The sequence below is a fragment of the Trichechus manatus genome, unplaced genomic scaffold (assembly GCF_000243295.1).
Source record: "Trichechus manatus latirostris isolate Lorelei unplaced genomic scaffold, TriManLat1.0 scaffold00016, whole genome shotgun sequence".
Classification (NCBI taxonomy): Eukaryota; Metazoa; Chordata; class Mammalia; order Sirenia; family Trichechidae; genus Trichechus; species Trichechus manatus.
Genome location: NW_004443952.1, coordinates 27,982,145 through 28,000,335, shown reverse-complemented (window position 1 = coordinate 28,000,335; position 18,191 = coordinate 27,982,145). Strand labels below are relative to the sequence as shown.

At 47.3% G+C, this 18,191-nt stretch overlaps 1 protein-coding gene across 2 annotated transcripts in view; it reads right to left on the bottom strand.

Moving 5' to 3' along the window:
• Positions 1-18,191, bottom strand: part of B4GALT1 (beta-1,4-galactosyltransferase 1) — a 61,405-nt gene that overhangs the window by 16,374 nt on the left and 26,840 nt on the right. For both annotated transcript variants that reach the window (XM_023727547.1, XM_004372335.2), the window contains exon 2: positions 7,584-7,819. In XM_023727547.1, the coding sequence (XP_023583315.1) occupies positions 7,584-7,819 (236 nt within the window). The remainder of the gene's footprint in view (positions 1-7,583; positions 7,820-18,191) is intronic.

Below are 18,191 nucleotides of genomic sequence, written 5' to 3'. Positions count from 1 at the left end.
AGTGAGAATAGCAGCACAATTGGAAGAGCGTAGTCAACGTCACTGAACTGTGCATGTAGAAATTTTTGAAATGGATCTTTATGTATATTTTCACCAAAAAAAAAAAAAGGTCCTCCAAGGCCAAGAAGGGAGCGTGTTGACATGCTGTGGGGTTGTTAACCAATGTCATAAAACAATATGTGCACTGACTGTTTAATGAGAAAATATTCGTCCTGTAAACCTTCACCTAAAGTACAATAAAAAAAAATTTAAAAAAAAGATGGAAACCAAAGCAGTGGGGGCTACAGGCCGAGGCATCTGTCTTCAGTAACGAGTGGACCCAAGAGTCTGATAGACCTCAACTGATCTTGGCCTCGTGTAGGAACCAGCTGCTTGGCCCAGTGACAGAGATTAGCTGCTGTGGTGGGGTGACAGATCCCGTCAATCACTGAGGTACAAAGGAGTGTCTCCACACCTGGTCTTGAGGCAAGCAGCCTGGAACTGCCTCACATAGTCACCCTAAAACAGTGCACAGATGAAAAGGAAGAGGGAGAAAAATTCAAAGCCAGACAAAGACTCCTCAGGGCAACAGGCTGGGTCCTCACTCTGCTTCCACTACAGCCTTTCATGCCAGGGTTCACCTGTTAGGATGAGATTGGGCAAGACTCCCAGAGGGTTCTGAGGCTGTTACTCAAAAGCTGCTGCCCCCTCTCTGTCACCTAGCAGGACTCACAGCGTTTGCAAGTATGTATGGAGCTGGGTCCTAGCGAGCAGAATCAAGTGTTCTGGGAATAAACGTGGCAAGGCAAGGCGTTCATTAGGCCTCAGCTGAAATCTGTCCAAATCCCAGCTCTGCCACCAACTGTCACGTGACCCCGCGCAAGCTGCTTACCTTTGTGACCCTCCTCACCCTCAGCAGGAGCAATAAGAATAGCCATTTGCCTCACTGGGGGAGTCATGAGGGTCAAAATTTAAAGTCAGCCCATAAAAGATGTTGAGTCCACAGGGCCATCAAGGAGTTTTATGGCCGTTAACAACAGGGCTAAAGTAGGTTTTCTGTGTTCTTCCTGAAAAGGGACTGTGTCATAGGCAGTCTGTGCTCTGGTCAGTGATGGGCAGAAGCTTTGGGGAGAAGCCAGGGAAGGGACCTGCACCAGTTCCCAAGGCCATGCATGAGCAGGCCAGACTGGGACAGGAGGCTTCACCTCTAAAATGCACAGACCTGGCCAGAGAACCAGGAGCAAGGAGTCCTGAGAGAGGGTGTAAATAAACGGGCAGAAGTCTCAGCGAGATGGTCCGTGCTTTATACTCTGGCTGAGTGCATGCCAACTGTGTGAGGAGGGAGCTGTGTGGTCTGGAGGCAGACCCGAGGGACTCAGTCCAGGCCTGGTGTGGCATGCACACAGGTAATCATCCCATAACAAGAAAGCCTAAGTGGCCTGGGAGGAGTAGGGAGGGAGGGGCTGGCTCCACTCAAAGAGGCTGCACAGGGCTAATGAGGTTTTTGGGGGGAGTGGGGGAGGGGAGCTTAAATGATGGCCAGAAAGAGAAAGTAATAAGGAGAGGGAGAGAAAGGCATGCTGGGAGGAGAGAACAGCAAAGCAGAGGCACAGAGAACAGAAGTGGGTCTGGCTGGTGAGTCTGAGTGGGCCAGTGTGAGGTTAGTCTGGGTTGCCCAGTGTGGCTATGGCATGACATGTGTAAAGGGAGGCTGAGGAAGGAGGTCAAGGCCAGACCACAACATTTCAGATGACAAGCTCAGGGCTTCAGGCCTTTTAGACCCTTGCCTGTGAGCAGTGGGGACATATCACATACGTTAGGGTTTAGAGAGAGGGAGTGGCATGGTCAGTCTCAGGCAGATGACCGAGGAGATGAGAGGAGCCAGAAGATATACAAATGGAATCGGAAGACCAGCCCTGGGTACAAGCTCCTCTGGGCCAAAAGGTCTGCTGTGGTTATTACAAACCCACCCAACCAGCTAGGCCTGTATTCCTCACCTTTTCTGTGCTTTTTATAATGACTAATCCTACAAACATCCTGTGTTTCTTTACTTAGGGCTAATGCTGCCAGGTGGCAACCTGCCTTCCACTTTGCCCTGGGTGGTTTTACAGTCTCCATTTCCGATAGGCATGAAGAACTGCAGTGCACAGAACCCCTTATCCGATGATGTATTGATATCCGCCTCCACATCAAGGGCTGGCTGCTGGACCTCAGGGAGGACATCCGTGCCTCAGAGCAGCCCTCTGGGCTCCAAGAGGCTGGACTTACTGGGGTCCTAATGGGCTTCCCAAACACTGGTGGGCTAGGGCAGGAGGAGGGACAGAGAGACTCTGAGGACAAATAGCAACACCTGTTCTTCTCCATCTATACTGGTAGAGTGCCCCCTCCCCACACACACACACACACACACACTTATTGTGAGATGTAAGTTGTTATGGTGACCCAAAAGGGAACGGTTAATAGTTTAATATGGACAAGAGTATGAGCCACAAAAACGTGTGAAAGCTCACCCCTGAGTATGGAGCTTTAGACACAACCCAACTCTGAAGAAGCTGGAAGGCACAACATGGTCTCCAAATCCCCTGAGATTCTGTCTGTCATCTGGCAGGTCTCTGCTTTACACCATTACCCATTATCCTCTAACGCCATGGAGACCGTAACAAATGGGAGGGAGAGTCCCAGTACTGGTACTGAGCAGGGTACTGAGCAGGGGTATAGCAGGGGGCAGGGCAAGCAGTAAAGGGCTTATCACATAGTAGCCGGCAGAGGAGGGCAGAGGAAATCAGCAGGAAGTGTGGGTGGAGAGGAAAGACAAATGATAACAGTAACAGCTAACATTTTCTGAGGCTGCACCCTACACCAGATGCTTCACAGCCTTGTGAGGTAGGTGCTAAAACCTGCCCCATCCCACCAATGCAGAAACCAAGGTCACTGCCGAAGGTCACTGAACTGCAAAGTGGCAGAGCTGGGACCTCATCCAGGCAGTGGAGCTCCAGGCTCACTCTCAGCCCTGGGTACCTTACTGAGATGAGAAACACTAAGGGAGGGGCTAAATGGCCTTGAGAAGAGTTACTGTGATACAGTGAAGGGGCACTAAACTTGGAGACAAGGGCTGGGTTTCAGCCTGCTGTTACTGACGTGAATTTCTACCAGTCATTTCCCTTCCCTGAGCCTCAGTTTCCTTACCTGTGAAATGGAACAGAGGTTTTCACACTGTGCAACCTCAGGCATCCCAGCAACTCCTAGCAAAGACTGAAGTGGAAGCTAAGGAAGTGGAGCTGGGGGCATGGCTCACACTTCAAGTAGAATAGTGCCACTGTGATCTCCTGTGAAGGGGATCCATGGGGCAGGAGGTTCTGCTCTTAAAAAAGTTTGGGAACCACTGGACCATATGTCTCTGGAGCCCTTCCCATTTTAAGTATCCTTTCTCTCTAATAAGTGGGAGGAAAGACGTACAGAGTGAAGATTCAAAATGACAGCGGGGTTTCTGACGTTGTGATGGGGAGACCAGGGGGATGTTGAGGGGCTCTAATGAAGCCTGGTGTTGTTGAGTACCACAGAGTTGATTCCAACTCATAGCGACCCCATGTGGCAGAGCAGAACTGCCCCATAGGGTTTTCTTAGCTGTAATCTTTCGGCAGCAGATCACCAGGTCTTTCTCCAGCAGAGCCACCGGGTAGGCTTGAACTACCAACCTTTTGGTTAACAGCAGAGTGCTTAACTGTGGCACCAACCACCAGGGCTCCTTCTAATGAAGCCTAACAGCTCATAATGTTGATATGCTCAACAAATAGTTCCCAAAGGTCAAAGTCATATGCTATAAAATCCTTTTCTTCCTCTTCTAGAATAGGACCATAAGACAGACTATAGGAAGTTTCTAACTGCAGACGAGGTATGCTCCAAATGTTTCTTCTTCCTCTTCATTTTCAAGGTTTAGGTTTCCTATTTCCACTTTATTATGTGCTCTTTATAGACACCATACAGCTAGTATTCTTCACTGGAAAGAGGAGGGGCGGACTTCCTTTCTTTTTCACTTGCTTACCTGGAAACTCAGACTATATTTTCCCAAAGAAATAATTAGGGTGGAGGTAGAGCAGAAAAGATAAGATTAGTTTGGGGAGAGAGAGAGAAAAAGGAAAAGATTCTCCTAAGGTAGACAGTTAACTCTTGGAAGAGAGGAAAAGATGAACGGGCAAAAAGACATGCATGGGGAAAAAAGATGATACTAATGAGATTAAAAAAAAAAAAAAAAAGACTTGTAAAAACTAAAAATATTTCTAACGCTATTTTAACTAACAAAAGGAGCCCTGGTAGAGTGATGGTTAAGCGCTCGGCTGCTAACTGAAAGGTTGGCAGTTCGAACATACCTAGCAGTTCTGCGGGGGAAAGACCTGGAGATCGGCTCCCACAAAGATTACAGTCTAAGAAAACCTATGGGGCAGTTCTATGAGTCCTATAGGGTTGCTATGAGTCGGAAGTGACCCAACAGCAAACAACAACATATTTACTAAACTCAAGTGGGAAAAGACAGAGAAGAGGGAAGAAGAAGGATTTCCTGTATACTAGAGAAAGTAATGAGGTGGTGGGGAGGAGAGGTTAATTTAGGTCTGCTTTACCCGAAGTGTGATTCACAGAACATTTACCGCTGGAGATGATTCTTGGAAAACATTTCTCAGACAACCTTGGGAAATGCTGTAACGTGGGCTCCTAAATCCTGCCATGATTCACATGTGCTCGTTGGCATTAGGCAAGTGTTCCTTGATGACAGGGCTTTTGTTAAACAAATGCTTGTTAGCTGGATCCAGAATGACCCCCAACTGCTTGGCTGAGTACTTCTCCTGGAGGGTCACAATGGACACTAGTGTACTGAGGGCTCTGCAGGAATGAGACCTGCTTCTCATTGTATAAGATGGCGTTCCTCACATTTATTGGGCCATTCTCTATTTGGAAAGCACTCTTTGGGAGAAATGCCAAGTTAGGCAGAGCCCAGCGTTAGCCATCACAGCAGGGCCACTGGTCTAAGCCAGCTGGGTTAAGTTGTTCTGCCAGCTTGGATTGGGGAGGAACATGTAGCTGGTATAGGACAATCTGTTGTTTGAAACCTGGGGAATATCTATACAAATTGTGTCACAGGAATTTAAGTTGATAACTAGATTTCACTGGTCCGATATTTCTTTTGACTTTATAATTGAACAGGGAAGTTTCATTCACCTAAAACACAGCATATCTATACATTGAGGCCCTGGGTGGTACAGTTTAACACACTTGCTGCTAAGAAAGGTTGGCAGTTTGAGTCCACCCAGAGAAAGGTCTGACAATCTACTTCCGAAAAATCAGACATTGAGAATCCTATGGAGCACAGCTCTACTCTCACACACCTGGGGTCACCATGAGTCAGAACTGACTTGATGGCAACTGGTTACTGGTTATATATCATCCAGACCACAGTTGTCTATCTTCTGCTCAGGATGATTTGTGGGAGACCATAAAATGCCTTGCTGAGTAAGATCTAACAACATTATATTGGGTATCACTCATCTACTGGTATGATAACTGCCAGAGGAAGAAACGAAGGCAGCTGGCATGGTTTGTTCTTAGTAGTCCCTGCTGGCTCCTGGTGATGGTACGTCCTTTTTTAGGTGCTCACTGCCATTACTTTAATAACAAGCTCCTGAATTTTGCCATGATCAACATGTGCCCACTGGCATTAGACAAATGTTCCTTGATGACAGGGCTTTTCTTAAACAAATGCTTGTTGGCTTGAAGCAGCCTGCGTTTTGCAAAATTCTCCAAAGTTCTTCCCAGATGACCCACAACTGCCTGGCTGTCTTGCCTGCAGTTTTCTCACAGCCCTGGTCTGTACCTCACTTGGCCAAGGGACTCAAACCCAGCCTCAAGCAGTTTGTCTTACACCTGCTCTCCTGACTTGAGCTTCAGCTCCTTTGTAATAGGGTTTGTTCTGCCCTCCCCTGACTGACAGGCTCAGTTCGGGTGCCTGGTTCCACAGCCTCTGCTGCTTTTCTACCCTAATGGTCATCTTGATCTCCAGGAATAGGCAAGGCTCCTTCCTGCCTTGAAGTCCCGTTCACTGGCCCCAGCTGAAATGCCCATCTCTCCCCGCCAGCCTTTAGAACCTGGTTCTTCCAGGTCATAGAGCTCTCCTTCCTCAGCCTCCAAAGCATTTGGTAGCCACCATCTAATCACATGATATCTGGGACTTTACCATGTGTTCCCTGCAAGGGTCCCACTTGCCATAAGAGGGGGTTGGAAGCTTCAAGACAGGTAGGACTTGGGCCCTTATACATCTTTAGAACCTCTCTGCAGTAACTGGTGCAGCACCTTCCCACAGCAGTCCTCAGAAATGCCAAATGGACAGAACTGCTGTTTCCTGCTTTCCTTCTGGTCCAAGGTGACCTCCACTTTGATGGAAGCTGTAAGCTGCCAACATGCTTAATACCTCAAACAGATCCAGAGTTTATCTTGAATGAAATGGACATTGGGCCTTTCAGAAATGGGCAGACTCTTAATCTCTTCAAATACATTTCAATGAAACTCGGTACATAAATAAGTTAGACATGTGATTGCACCCAGGAGGTCACAGTTCACATAAATTACCAGTAAAGACATGGAGTTAAGTATTTAGGGTAAACTAGAAATAACAAAATTAAATTCTTGGAAAAATAACAGTGCTCCTCAAACAAAATGGAAACAAGTAAAGTTATTTCAACAAAAATGCGTCTTGGATCACCCACATTCTCTAGGCTGTGTTGGTAAAGGCTGACATGTCTTCAGCATTAGTTTCTTAAGTGGGACTAAAGCCCAACACATACACAGATCAGAGACACAATGTGCTTTCCTTTCTTAGGGCCAGCCGAGTCCACATGACTCTCAGATGGCCCACAAGTCAGACTTCCCCAGACATTTTGCTGGGGGCTGGCATGAGGGCACATGGCCTGAACTTGGAGCGCTGTCTCTTGTGGGTGCCCCAGAAGACACAGAGTTTGACTGAATAAGCTTTCAAGTTGCCTAATAGTCTGTCATCTAAATAGATGTTGTTTTTAAAAGTAAAAAGGAAAATACAGAAGCACCCAAAGACATGAAATAATCAGTGCTTTGGCGCAGTGGTTAAGAGCTCAGCTGCTAACCAAAAAAAGGTCAGCAGTTTGAATCTACCAGCTGCTCCTTGGAAACCCTATGGGACAGTTCTACTCTGTCCTATAGTGTCGCTGTGAGTTGGAATTGACTCAACAGCAACAGGTTTTTTTTTTGTTTTTTTTTTTTAAACTTTGGGGGAATTAGGGTTGCCTTTTTTCCTCTTAATTTTTCTGGAAAGATACTTACAAACCGCAACAGTCCAGCAATTTCCCTTAGCTGAAAGAGTTGACAGCAACACATTGTATGTCACTTAGCTAACCTGCACTGTTAAAATAAAGACGGTGGTGGGTAGCATTGGCCCCTCACTGTAAAATGCCAGGGTGTCCACAAAATTGTTCCCCTTTCCTGCCCCCATTTACTAACTTACACGTGTACGCGCGCGCGCACACACACACACACACACACACACACATGCACTCCCCCCCTCTATTTATCTTCCCAGACTTCACCTGGTTGATAACATAGACGCCATAGTCCAACTGTTGGCGCTGCAGGATTGGGTGCAAGTAATACAGCCAGTACTTGAGGTGCTCCTGCCGGTTGCGGAATGGAATAATGATGGCCACCTTGTGAGGGGAGACACAGTTCTTGGGGGCATAGCGGCCGCCCACCTTCACCTCTGGGTTCTGCTTTGCCACACGCTCCAGGTCCACAGCCATGTTAAACTCGATCATCATGGGGCCAACTGGAGGAGTGAAGGGAAGGAGAAGTTAGCAGGCCACAGGGCTCTCTGCTCCACAGGTAGGTCAGTTGGCTAGGACACAGGCACAGAAGAGACGCCTCCTGGGAGGCAGTGTGGCCACGGAAAAGGCACATGTGGGCACCCAATCATCTTGGAAACCCCTCGGCACTGAAAGTCCTGTGCCCAGGAAATGCCTCCATCCTGGGGAAAACTGGGACAGTTGGTCACCCTTTGGCACTCCCCATATGCTTCAGACTTTGTGGTTCTCATTTGTAAAACAGAAATGGAGATAATAACTCACGCTCAGACTTCCCAACAGGTTTGTTGTAAGAATTAGAGATAATGGATGAGAAAGCACTTCCTCAAAAGTCCTACGGTTGAGATTAGCTCTGCTACCTTCCGGTTATATGGCCCTGGACAAGCGACTTCATCACTCTGAACCTACCCTAAGCTGGGGAAAGTTAGAGGTGTGTGGGGGTTGGGGAGGTTGGTGGTTGGCAATGCCAAGGTGAGGAAATCGGTCTCAAATCAGAAGGTAGCAGAGAGTGGCATGAGTAACTCACGTTTCAGGAAAGGACTTGGTGCAGAGGTGAGACAAACTAGATGGCAACAAGACCCAGAGGGAGACTGAGGCTTAGAAGAGAGAAAAGAAATAGCCAGGAAGAATGTCAAAGAAGAATGCTTAGTAATAGAGCAGACAAAGGGAATGAAGAAGAGGGGAAGAGTTATGGTGTGATGACCTCAAAGTTTCTTTCCCGGAAGAGTAAGGATCCAGATGAGAGAAATAGGCTAGTAAGAGGGCTCTCAGCTTAGAAGGAAAATTGATGAGATCTGGATGGTGGATTTTGAGGTAACAGCAGGTTAAAAGTACAGGGACAGGAAAAGGTTAAGATCAAGATATAGGTATGGGGGTGGGAGGGTATATGGAAGTACACCCACATACATATATATGTGCACATGCTGCAAATATACCCATGTACGCAACAGTGCACACAGGGGACACAGTCATGAAAACTTCTTAGCCATAACCATATACATCCTGGGACTGAGATGCTGGGCTTGAGGGCTAGGGACCATAGTCTTGAGGAACATTTAGGTCAATTGGCATATCATAATCCATATAGACAATGTTCTACATCCTACCTTGGTGAGTAGCGACTGGGGTCTTAAAAGCTTGTGAGTGGTCACCTAAGATAGATCAATTGGCCTCTTCCCATCTAGAGCAAGAAGAGTGAAGAAAACCAAAGACTCAAGGAAACAATTAGCCCAAAGGACAAATGGCCCACATGAACCATGGCCTCCACTAGCAGCTGCAAGACCAAAAGAATGAGATGGTACCTGCCTACCACTACCAACCTCTGACCGTGACCACAATAGTAGGTCATGGACAGAGTGGGCAAGAAATGTAGAACAAAATTCAAACTCGTGAGACCAGACTTACTGGTCCGATAGAGACTGGTAGAACCCTTGAGACTATGGCCCTTAGACAGCCTTCAAACTTGGAACTGAAATCACTCCCGGAGATCACACAATAGCCATACAATAGACAAGCCTATAAAATAAACAATCACATCAGTGAGGAATGTACATGTCAGAACAATCAACTATATGAGACCTAAAGGGCAGCATTTGCCCAAAAGCAAAATTCAGAAGGACAGTAGAGTCAGGAAAGCTGGGCAAATGGACATGGGAAACCCAGGGAGAAAGGGAGGAGAGTACTGACACATTCCAGGGTTTACAAGCAATGTTATGAAACAAGCTGTGTATAAATTGATTGGGAAACTAATCTGCTCTATGAACTTTCATCTAAACCACAATAAAATGTTAAAAAAAACCCAAAGGTGTGGAAGTACTTGTCTCACAAGTAGAAATAGGGGAAGCTAAGAGAAGGGCACGTTCCCTGAGAACTGGGGACTGTCCCTCATGTGGCATACCTGGTGAGGGCAGGAGAAAGATGACAGGCCCAGGGACACACAAGAGAATCAGGGACAGACCCAAGACTCAAACCCAAGACTTCCAGTATTCCCTGTATACCAGACTTCCTTAAAGTGAGTTCCAGAAAACACTAGTCCCAGCAAAACGCTCAATGAAAAAAGAAGTCCCCTAGTCAGATAAGGGTGGGAACCCTGCATACTAAATCCTGCTTCTGGAAAGTCATGATGCACGTCAAAGTCTCTGATAAGTTGTGCAGACAAGAAACCTGCTTCACTTTATTTAATCTATCATTTCCCAAACCTATTTGGCCACAGAACCATCTTCTCAGGGAACACATTTCGGGAACTGATACTCTAGTGCAACCAGCTTCACCTGTGAAGCAAACATGCCACAGAACAAAAGAAGGAACCTACAGAACAGAGGCAAGAACGCTGATAGCAAGCTCAGAGCAAAGTTCACCTGAAATGGACTGGTGAGGACTACCTGAGGCCCAGTGCCCAAGCCTCTGCCACCCTGCTTACTTATCAAGATGTGACTCCCCAAGCACCCCTCGTCCTCTGGCACCACTTGCCCTCCTGAAATGAAACAGCCCCGAGAAAAGGAGGCTGTGGCCCTTGCTCCTCCTGCCTGTCAGCAGGTGCGGCCTTTCCCATCTGCCTCCTCCTCCCCCCTCCCCAGGGCACTCCTCACATCTTCCCTCCATCGCTGGCCATCGTCTATCACCACAGGACCTATTCCCACTAGTTCATGTTCTTCTGCGACACAGCTCTGATCATACCAATTTCCTGCTAAAAAACCACCCATGGCTCCTGATTTAGGAGATAATATTGGAGCCATTAGTCCCTGTCTTTGAGCATAAATAATGTGACCCAGCTGGAGCTGGACTCACAAAGACACATCAACTGGGCCCTGAGGTATAAAGACAAGAGCTAGGACAATCCTGGAAAACATCTTTTAGGGAACCTTTCACATAAATCATAAACAGCACAAAAGACCCACGTATTTTCCACTCTTAATCTTTTTCTATTAGCATTTAGTGAATAGTAAGATTTGTTGGACCACTGAAGACCCTCTTGAGTGTACTTACTGAAATTTGTACCAATGATTATTACGAAAGACAATTCAAAATGTAGAATCATGGTGATTTGGTGGTTTTTAGCCAATCTGTGAAAAGATGAAGCTTTCGTGGATTTTACCCATTTTGTAATGTTAATACATACTGATGATTCTGTAACATTCCTTGGACATGACTCTGGCAGCATGCTTATTCATTTTGCTATTTTTGCTTATTCTGTAATATTCCTTGGACTCAGGCAGACATGGTTCTGGCAGCATGCTTGTCTGTTTCCCACTTTTGCCTCTTTGAACATATGCCGAATAAAATCTTTCTTTTTGCTTAACTATAACTTTGTGATTTTACCCTAGGGCACTCCTTGCTACTTCCAAGGTAAGGCAAAACCCCTGAGCTTGGCAATAAGGCCCTTCAGTCTCAGCTCTGTCCACCACCCTCCCCCCCATTCCTATGTCCACACTTTTTTTTTTTTTTTTGCCAGAAATACTGTTCCCTCTTTCCTTTAATCAGCAAATGCATGCAGCCTCCAAGGCTTAGCTTAAATATCACCCACTCAAGAGGACTTCTTAATCCTCCCCCTACAGTCAGCTATTCCACAGAACCCTGTACAAATATCCATCATGGCAGCTATTCCATGAATTACATTGAGACAGGCCAGAATCTTAAAGTCTGGTTTTCTCCTTTTGCTCTCTTCATTACCACAGAGCTCAGCAGACGTTCATGCGTCAGGGAAGGGGGGGCCCCTTAGGACTCCAAAGGCCCTGGCTGCTCCTTGGCCACGTACCTCTCTCCCTGGAGGGATAAGTGCCTCACATATCAGCCCCTCACACTGCTGATAGAGCCTCAACAACCTAGGGTGTCCACAGGGGAGCAAGCACTACTCCAGGACTAGGTAAGAGGTTAACCTGGACTAGTTTTCCCCAAACTTATCTGCTCATTAGAATCACCTGACATACTTAGTAAAAACAGGAATCTCAGGCCCTCTCCACTGGAGAGTCTGATTCAGGAGATCGTGGGAAGGATCTAGGTGGATAATTAACAAAGAGCCTAGGTAATTCTTCTTAGGTCCATTAAGCAGCATGGACCTAGACCTCCCATCTTCAACAAGCCTTGGGGATTTCAGGTGAGAAGGGTGCTCAGGGATTCCTATAACTTACACCTTCATGGGTAGCCCTTCCCCACAAGGTCTGCTGGGCCTGAGCTCCCGACTCCCCAACCCTGTGGGCAAAGCCCTTTGGGAGGCCCTGCTGAACAGCAAACTTGTGAAAAACATGAAAAAAAGATCTGTATTGGGCTCTTCTCACTTCAGAGGGCCCAACAACACCTGCAACCTCCCCCACCCCCACCTTTGGTTCTGAAGATGCTGCTAAACATAACTCCATTTTCGGGAACCCAAGAGGCATCTGGACTGCCACGCTACCAACCTGTTCACACCTTCTGAAACCAACCCAGAACACAGGAATTCACACTTGGTCCACCCAGCTTCCCAGACACAGACACCTGTAGGCTGGAAAATGTCCTCTTTAAGGGTTCCAGAAAGGTGTTCCTTAGGCAGAGTCCGGGACAGGAAATGAGACACTTGGGCCCTGGTCCAGATCCACCAGTGACTTTCTGGATGACCTTTGGGCAAGTATCATCTACTCTCAGGGCACTGGTTTCACCATTTGTAAGTTGCAGAGGTTGGACTGTCCCAGAAAGCCCTGACACGCCCAGAGGTACATGGTAAAGCAGAAGGGGAGCTAGAACTCAAACCAAGATCCTCTGAGAAATCCTTGCTCCCACTCTCTGGCCCCCCAGAGTACACAAGTGACCAAGCAAGCAGGCAAGCAGAAAGTGACCTGGACGGCAGAAGCAGACGCTTTGACCACCCAGCATCATGCTCACCTAAGTTTCCCCTTCCTACCTTCCACCCACGCTTTCTCACCCTCTTTCCTTGATGTCCACCTTTGCCTTATTCTCTTCTCACTCTCCCTGGATGATTTTACCCACGCTTTTGGCTTCAGCACATGTCAGTTCCCAAACCTCTGTTTCTATTCTACGTCTCTCTCCTGAACCCACTGCTAACAGGACATAGCTGTCTATATGCCCACGGGTGGTGGTGGTGGTGACCAGTTGCCATCAAGTTGATTCTGACTCAGAGCGACCCTACAGGACAGAGTAGAACTGCCGCATAGGGTTTCCAAGGCTGTAATGTTTACAGAAACAGACTGCCACATCTTTCTCCTGCGGAGCAACTGGTAGGTTCGAACCGCTGACCTTTCAGTTAGCTGCTGAGTGCTTAATGACTGAACAACCAGGGCTCCTTTCTATATGCCCACGGATACCTTAAACTCAACTTGCCCCAAGTGAACTCTTATCTAAACCCCACCACCACCACTCAAGGCCAAACCTGCTTCTCCTCCACAGCTCCCTCAGCAACTGACACCAGCGTTCACCCAATTGCGATAGCTGACTCCTGGGTGGTTCATCTTCTATTCCCTTCTCTCCTTCCCCCAACCCCACTGACCCACAAAGTCCTTAGATTTTTCCTCCATAATCTCTCTCACCCCTTCCCCTTCTTTCTATTCCCACAGCTTGAGCTAGGTCATATGTAACTGATCTCTGTGCTTCTTACTGTACCCTGGCCAACCCATTCTCCATACAGCTCTCAGAGTAATCATCCTCGAATTAAAATCTAACCACAAAAGATCCTTCCACGACCCCGTATTGAATGAAGCCCCAATCCCTTTGGGGGAGGGGTCATGATCTGCTCTGATGATCCCACTTCTCCTTGTTCCCCTGCATGTAGGCCATACTCCAGCCATACTGAGCCTCCCATAATTTTCCCTAAGGGGCCTTGCCTTGCCCTGCCACATGGAAGCCTGGAAGATAGTGGTATTTGTTCCTTTCCCTAGAATTGCCCCCTACCTCAGCTCTCATCCTTCCGTCAAATTCCTACCCATCCCTCAAGACCCCATTTAAGTATCTACTCCTCTGTGAAGCTCTCCCCAACCCATTCAGGGAGAACAGGCCCTTCAACTGCCATTATCACACCATGCTGCCATTACCTGCCCCTCTTCCCACCATGGTAGCTGCTGGAGAACCACAGCTATGTCATATTTGTCTCTGCAGTCCCAGTGCCCAGCAAGGGGCAAGGCACTCGATGTGTGCTCAACAAACAGTTGTGGAATGCATAAATGGCTGGCATAGGAGGCAGCGGAGAGGAAAGAACCCAGGACTGTACTCTGATTCTGCCATTCATGAACGCCTTGCCTTTGTCAAGTCACTTCACTGTGGAGACTCTTGACCCACAAAATGGGGATTACCAACCTCCTCATGTGGTCAATATATGATTAAAAGAGATGCCACTTCCTGTATGTCAGTAGGCATGTGCACACACACACACACACACACATACAGAAGAAGTGTCAACAGCATGATGATGGTCCACAGGAGCCTACTGAAGGGCAAAACTGGAGTTTTTATTCTGAAGTGTTTAATGCATACCCGTTCTGTGATGTGTATCAAGGCCACTTTCAATTTGTTTTCATCAACACTTTCTGGGCACCTACTGTGTGCCAAGTTGTGTATCAGCCTGGGGGCAGGGAGACAGATAAGGCCATCACTGCCTTCAAGGAGCTCCCTGCTGAGCATGCAGCTGAACCAAAGTGAAGACTGCCTGGTTCAAGACTGGCCAAGGGACCTTGCTCCTCAGATGCTCTGTGCAGCTTTATCACTGAACAGCCTCTTCTCATGCTCCTGCTCCTCTCTGTGCCCCTCTCACAACCTCTACCCTGCCCCCAGCATGTTGAGGGCACCCCAACCCCCGCATCCTGCCTTCCTTGCCCATCTGGCCAGTATCTGCCCACCTTCTCTCTCTGCAGCCTCCACAGCTCTGAGAACCCTGTGGCTAAGTCTGGATAGCATTTGGCAGCCCCCAACCCAGAGTCAAATGTCTCCCTGGGACCAGTGCCAGCCAGAAGGCCTCCCGAGTGCCCTGCACACCTTCCGCCACCTGCAGGGGCCATTCTCCGCTGCACACTCGGCTCTGACTCAAGGAGAAAATCCCAAGAGTTCAGACTCCAAGAGGGTAGTGACCAGCTCTGCCTAGGACCATGAGTACTTGCTGCCAAGGCACAGACCCATGGCCTGAGGCTGCAGGAAGAAGGCACAGGGGGAGGCACAGGGCTGAGGGCTTGGTGACAGTCCTCAGGTTGGGCTGGGCTCCCTTGCTGTGCGGCGTATGGCGTGTGCTACCACAGACCCTCAGCCCTGCTGGGCTGGCTTGTGTGTTTTCTTCGCTCTGGGAGCAGGGAAGCAGGGTTACGTAAGCAGATAAGCAGATGTGCCCCTGTCCTTGGCTCCCCCAGCTCAAGCCTTGCCATGTGGGCCTCTCGGCTGGGAGGCCAGGTCATGGCCTTGCGTGTAAGTCATTCAATCACTTCAGTGTGTGAGCTCAACTCAGACAAATTCCACTGCTCCCTTGCCTCACACGACAAACCCAAACACACACATGCCCTTCCGTCAGAAGCCCCGCTAATCGAGAGCCAAGTCCAGCACAGCATCCCTGCCTCGCTTTCATGCTGGTGGAGCCACTGGCTTAATCTTCTAGCCTCAGCCTTAGAGGCTAGTTCTGCAAAATGCGCTGGAACATCTAATCACAGCTTCCCAATGGATTGGCCAACTGTTGAAGATACAATTCTTGTCCCGACGCTGGGTCGTGACAATGTTTCACCAGCCTGGGACACATGATAAAAGTAAGGACAACATAGGTGCTTTTTCATCCAGCTAACTCGGTGTACAGGAATGCCCTTTCTTCCAAGAGTAAGTGCTTCCTACTCTAAATGTTAAAATGGTCTTTCTCTTATGAACTGTTGATACTGGATTTTGGTGCTGGATTGATTTTTATTTATTTATTTTTAATTTTTACTTGGTAGCCTTGGATCAGACCCCCAAGTTTCCTTAGCGATTTTCTGTGGCAATGAAACTCAAACATTTGAGAATCACGGGACTAGGCACTGCCCAGAGGTTTGCAGTGCTAAAGCTGGGATGTTGAAATGTCTTCTGCTGCTGGGTCACAGACCTGACAGTACATGGCATAGTCCCTCTTCAAACCAGCTCTCCCACTACAATCCTCTTCCATAGGCTCATGTGGGTGGGCCATTTTTCTCTGTACACATCTTCCTAAGGCCAAGCATGCCCTGAAAGCTGAGCCAGGCACTACCACACTCCCAGGACTGGGAAAGACTGTTGCTTGCAGCAGCCTCACAAACTCATGGTTCCCCTTCTAGCCTCTAAGATTAGAAATGAGAAGCATCATCTACTGCATGGGGCTCATCCCAAAACTTCTCTCCAGTCCTTCAGAGAGAATGACAAGCTCTCTAGAAGTCTCCAAGGACTTTCATGTCACCAATTCTAACAGCTGCCTGGATCCAAACATCACCTCCCCTAGGAAGCTTTCCCAGACCACTAGAAGTAAGTTCCACTTCTTCCACATCCCATAAGTACTCACAGCACCACATCCATTGAAACATGCACTGAGTTAGCACATACCACATGCCAGGTGATGCCAGGTGGTGTCCAGCATGCAGAAGTGGAACTGGGTTAAGAAGAGGTCTTTGCCCTCAGAGATTCACATTCCAGAGGGGAAGGACTCATCACAAAGAGTTGTGAGTGTCCACTTGTCGGCGAGTTCCCTTGGCTGCCATGGACATGGCATACACCAACAAATCTTAGCTGAATGGACAGCACACAATTATTCCCTCTGCTTCTATGCCACTGACACAAGCAACAAAGAGGATTTCAATAAACCTAAGAGAAAACTTGATGGAAAAGCAGGGCACAGAGAGCTACCAGAAGGAACTCTCAATTCTCATGTTAACCGTTTCTCATTGAGTTTTAAAATCGAACTCATGAAGGCTTCAAAGATACTGAAAATGACTCATGTTTAACATCAGATGTTTACGATATTTTTTCTTTATACTTTTAGACACATCTTAAAAATTACACAGTAAATATGTTAAAATATAACCAAGGACGGGAAGGGTGACTCCTCCTTATTTCCTTTCCCAATAAGGAAATGTCTTCCAAAATAAAGATTACAAAATATATAACTCAGTGACCAGAAAACAGAAATAATCTATTAGTAATGCCTGACTAAAACTCTTGGGCAGAAACGGAACACAATTTCAACACTCTAACACACGCTGCTCTTTTGCCAACTCATCATCCAAGCCACTATTGGACCCAGGGAAAGAAACATCTTTTCAACAGGAAGTAGGTTCCTGCTCTTCGTCTGCATTTCTTAAGTACTCACAGTGGTCTTAGAATCTTGCATTTGGGGGCACAGAGAAAAACAAAGTCCTTGCTCAAAAATAAAGGAATCTGCCAGAGGAAGTCTGCAGAGCCAAGCCTGGGTAGTCCAGGGGAAGCTGGACCGAGTAGGCAAATGGGGCTAGTTGCTCCTCTGTCCATCTCTTGTTCAAGAGCAGCAAGGCCATGTGTCTGAGCTGCCACATTTTGCAGGTCTTCCAAAATGCAACCTGAAAGTGACCTCGCCAGCAATGGACCACCAACCTCAATGGAATTGCCCCTTCTTGTACCCGGCTCTCTCCTCCTTGAAGTCCCACTCAACCTTCGAACGAAGGTAGAACACTAAATTGCTACTACATTTCATTTGCTTTCAAAACACTGATGAGGTTTGCATCTATTGTAGAGGTTCTCAGACTGTGGACTGCATGTAGAATCATCTATGGAAGCACGTAAACTGCAGGTACCTGCGTGCTACTCACTAGAGATTCTGATTTGATAAGTCTGGGGCTGGGGCCCAGGAATCTGCTTTTTAACAAGCACCCTAGGTAATTTTGGAGCCCCTCGATGATGTGCTCAGCTGCTAACTGAAAGATTGAAAGTTCAAGTTCACCCAGATGCACCTCGGAAGAAAGGCCTGGTGATCTACTTCCAAAAAATCGACCATTGAAAACCCTACAAGCCCATCAACAGATGAATGGATAAACAAAATGTGGTACATACAGTGGAATACTACTCAGCCAGTAGGAGAAATGAAGTCTTGATTCATGCTACAATATGGATGGAACTTGAAAACATTATACTGAATGAAATAAGTCAATCACAAAAGGACAAATACTGTATAACCTCACTTATATAAAATGATAAAGAAAAGGCAAATGTATAGAGACTAAAGTTTATCAGTAGTTACCAGGGGTGAAAGGGAGGGAGAAAGGGGGGGAGGGTTAATGGTAATGGGAAGATCACATTGATTAAGGGTAGGGTTACACAGCTGATTATTGCAATTGCTGTCAATAAGTTGTACACTTATAAAAAGTTGAACTGGCAAAAGTGTGATAGATATACAACGACAAAAAAAAA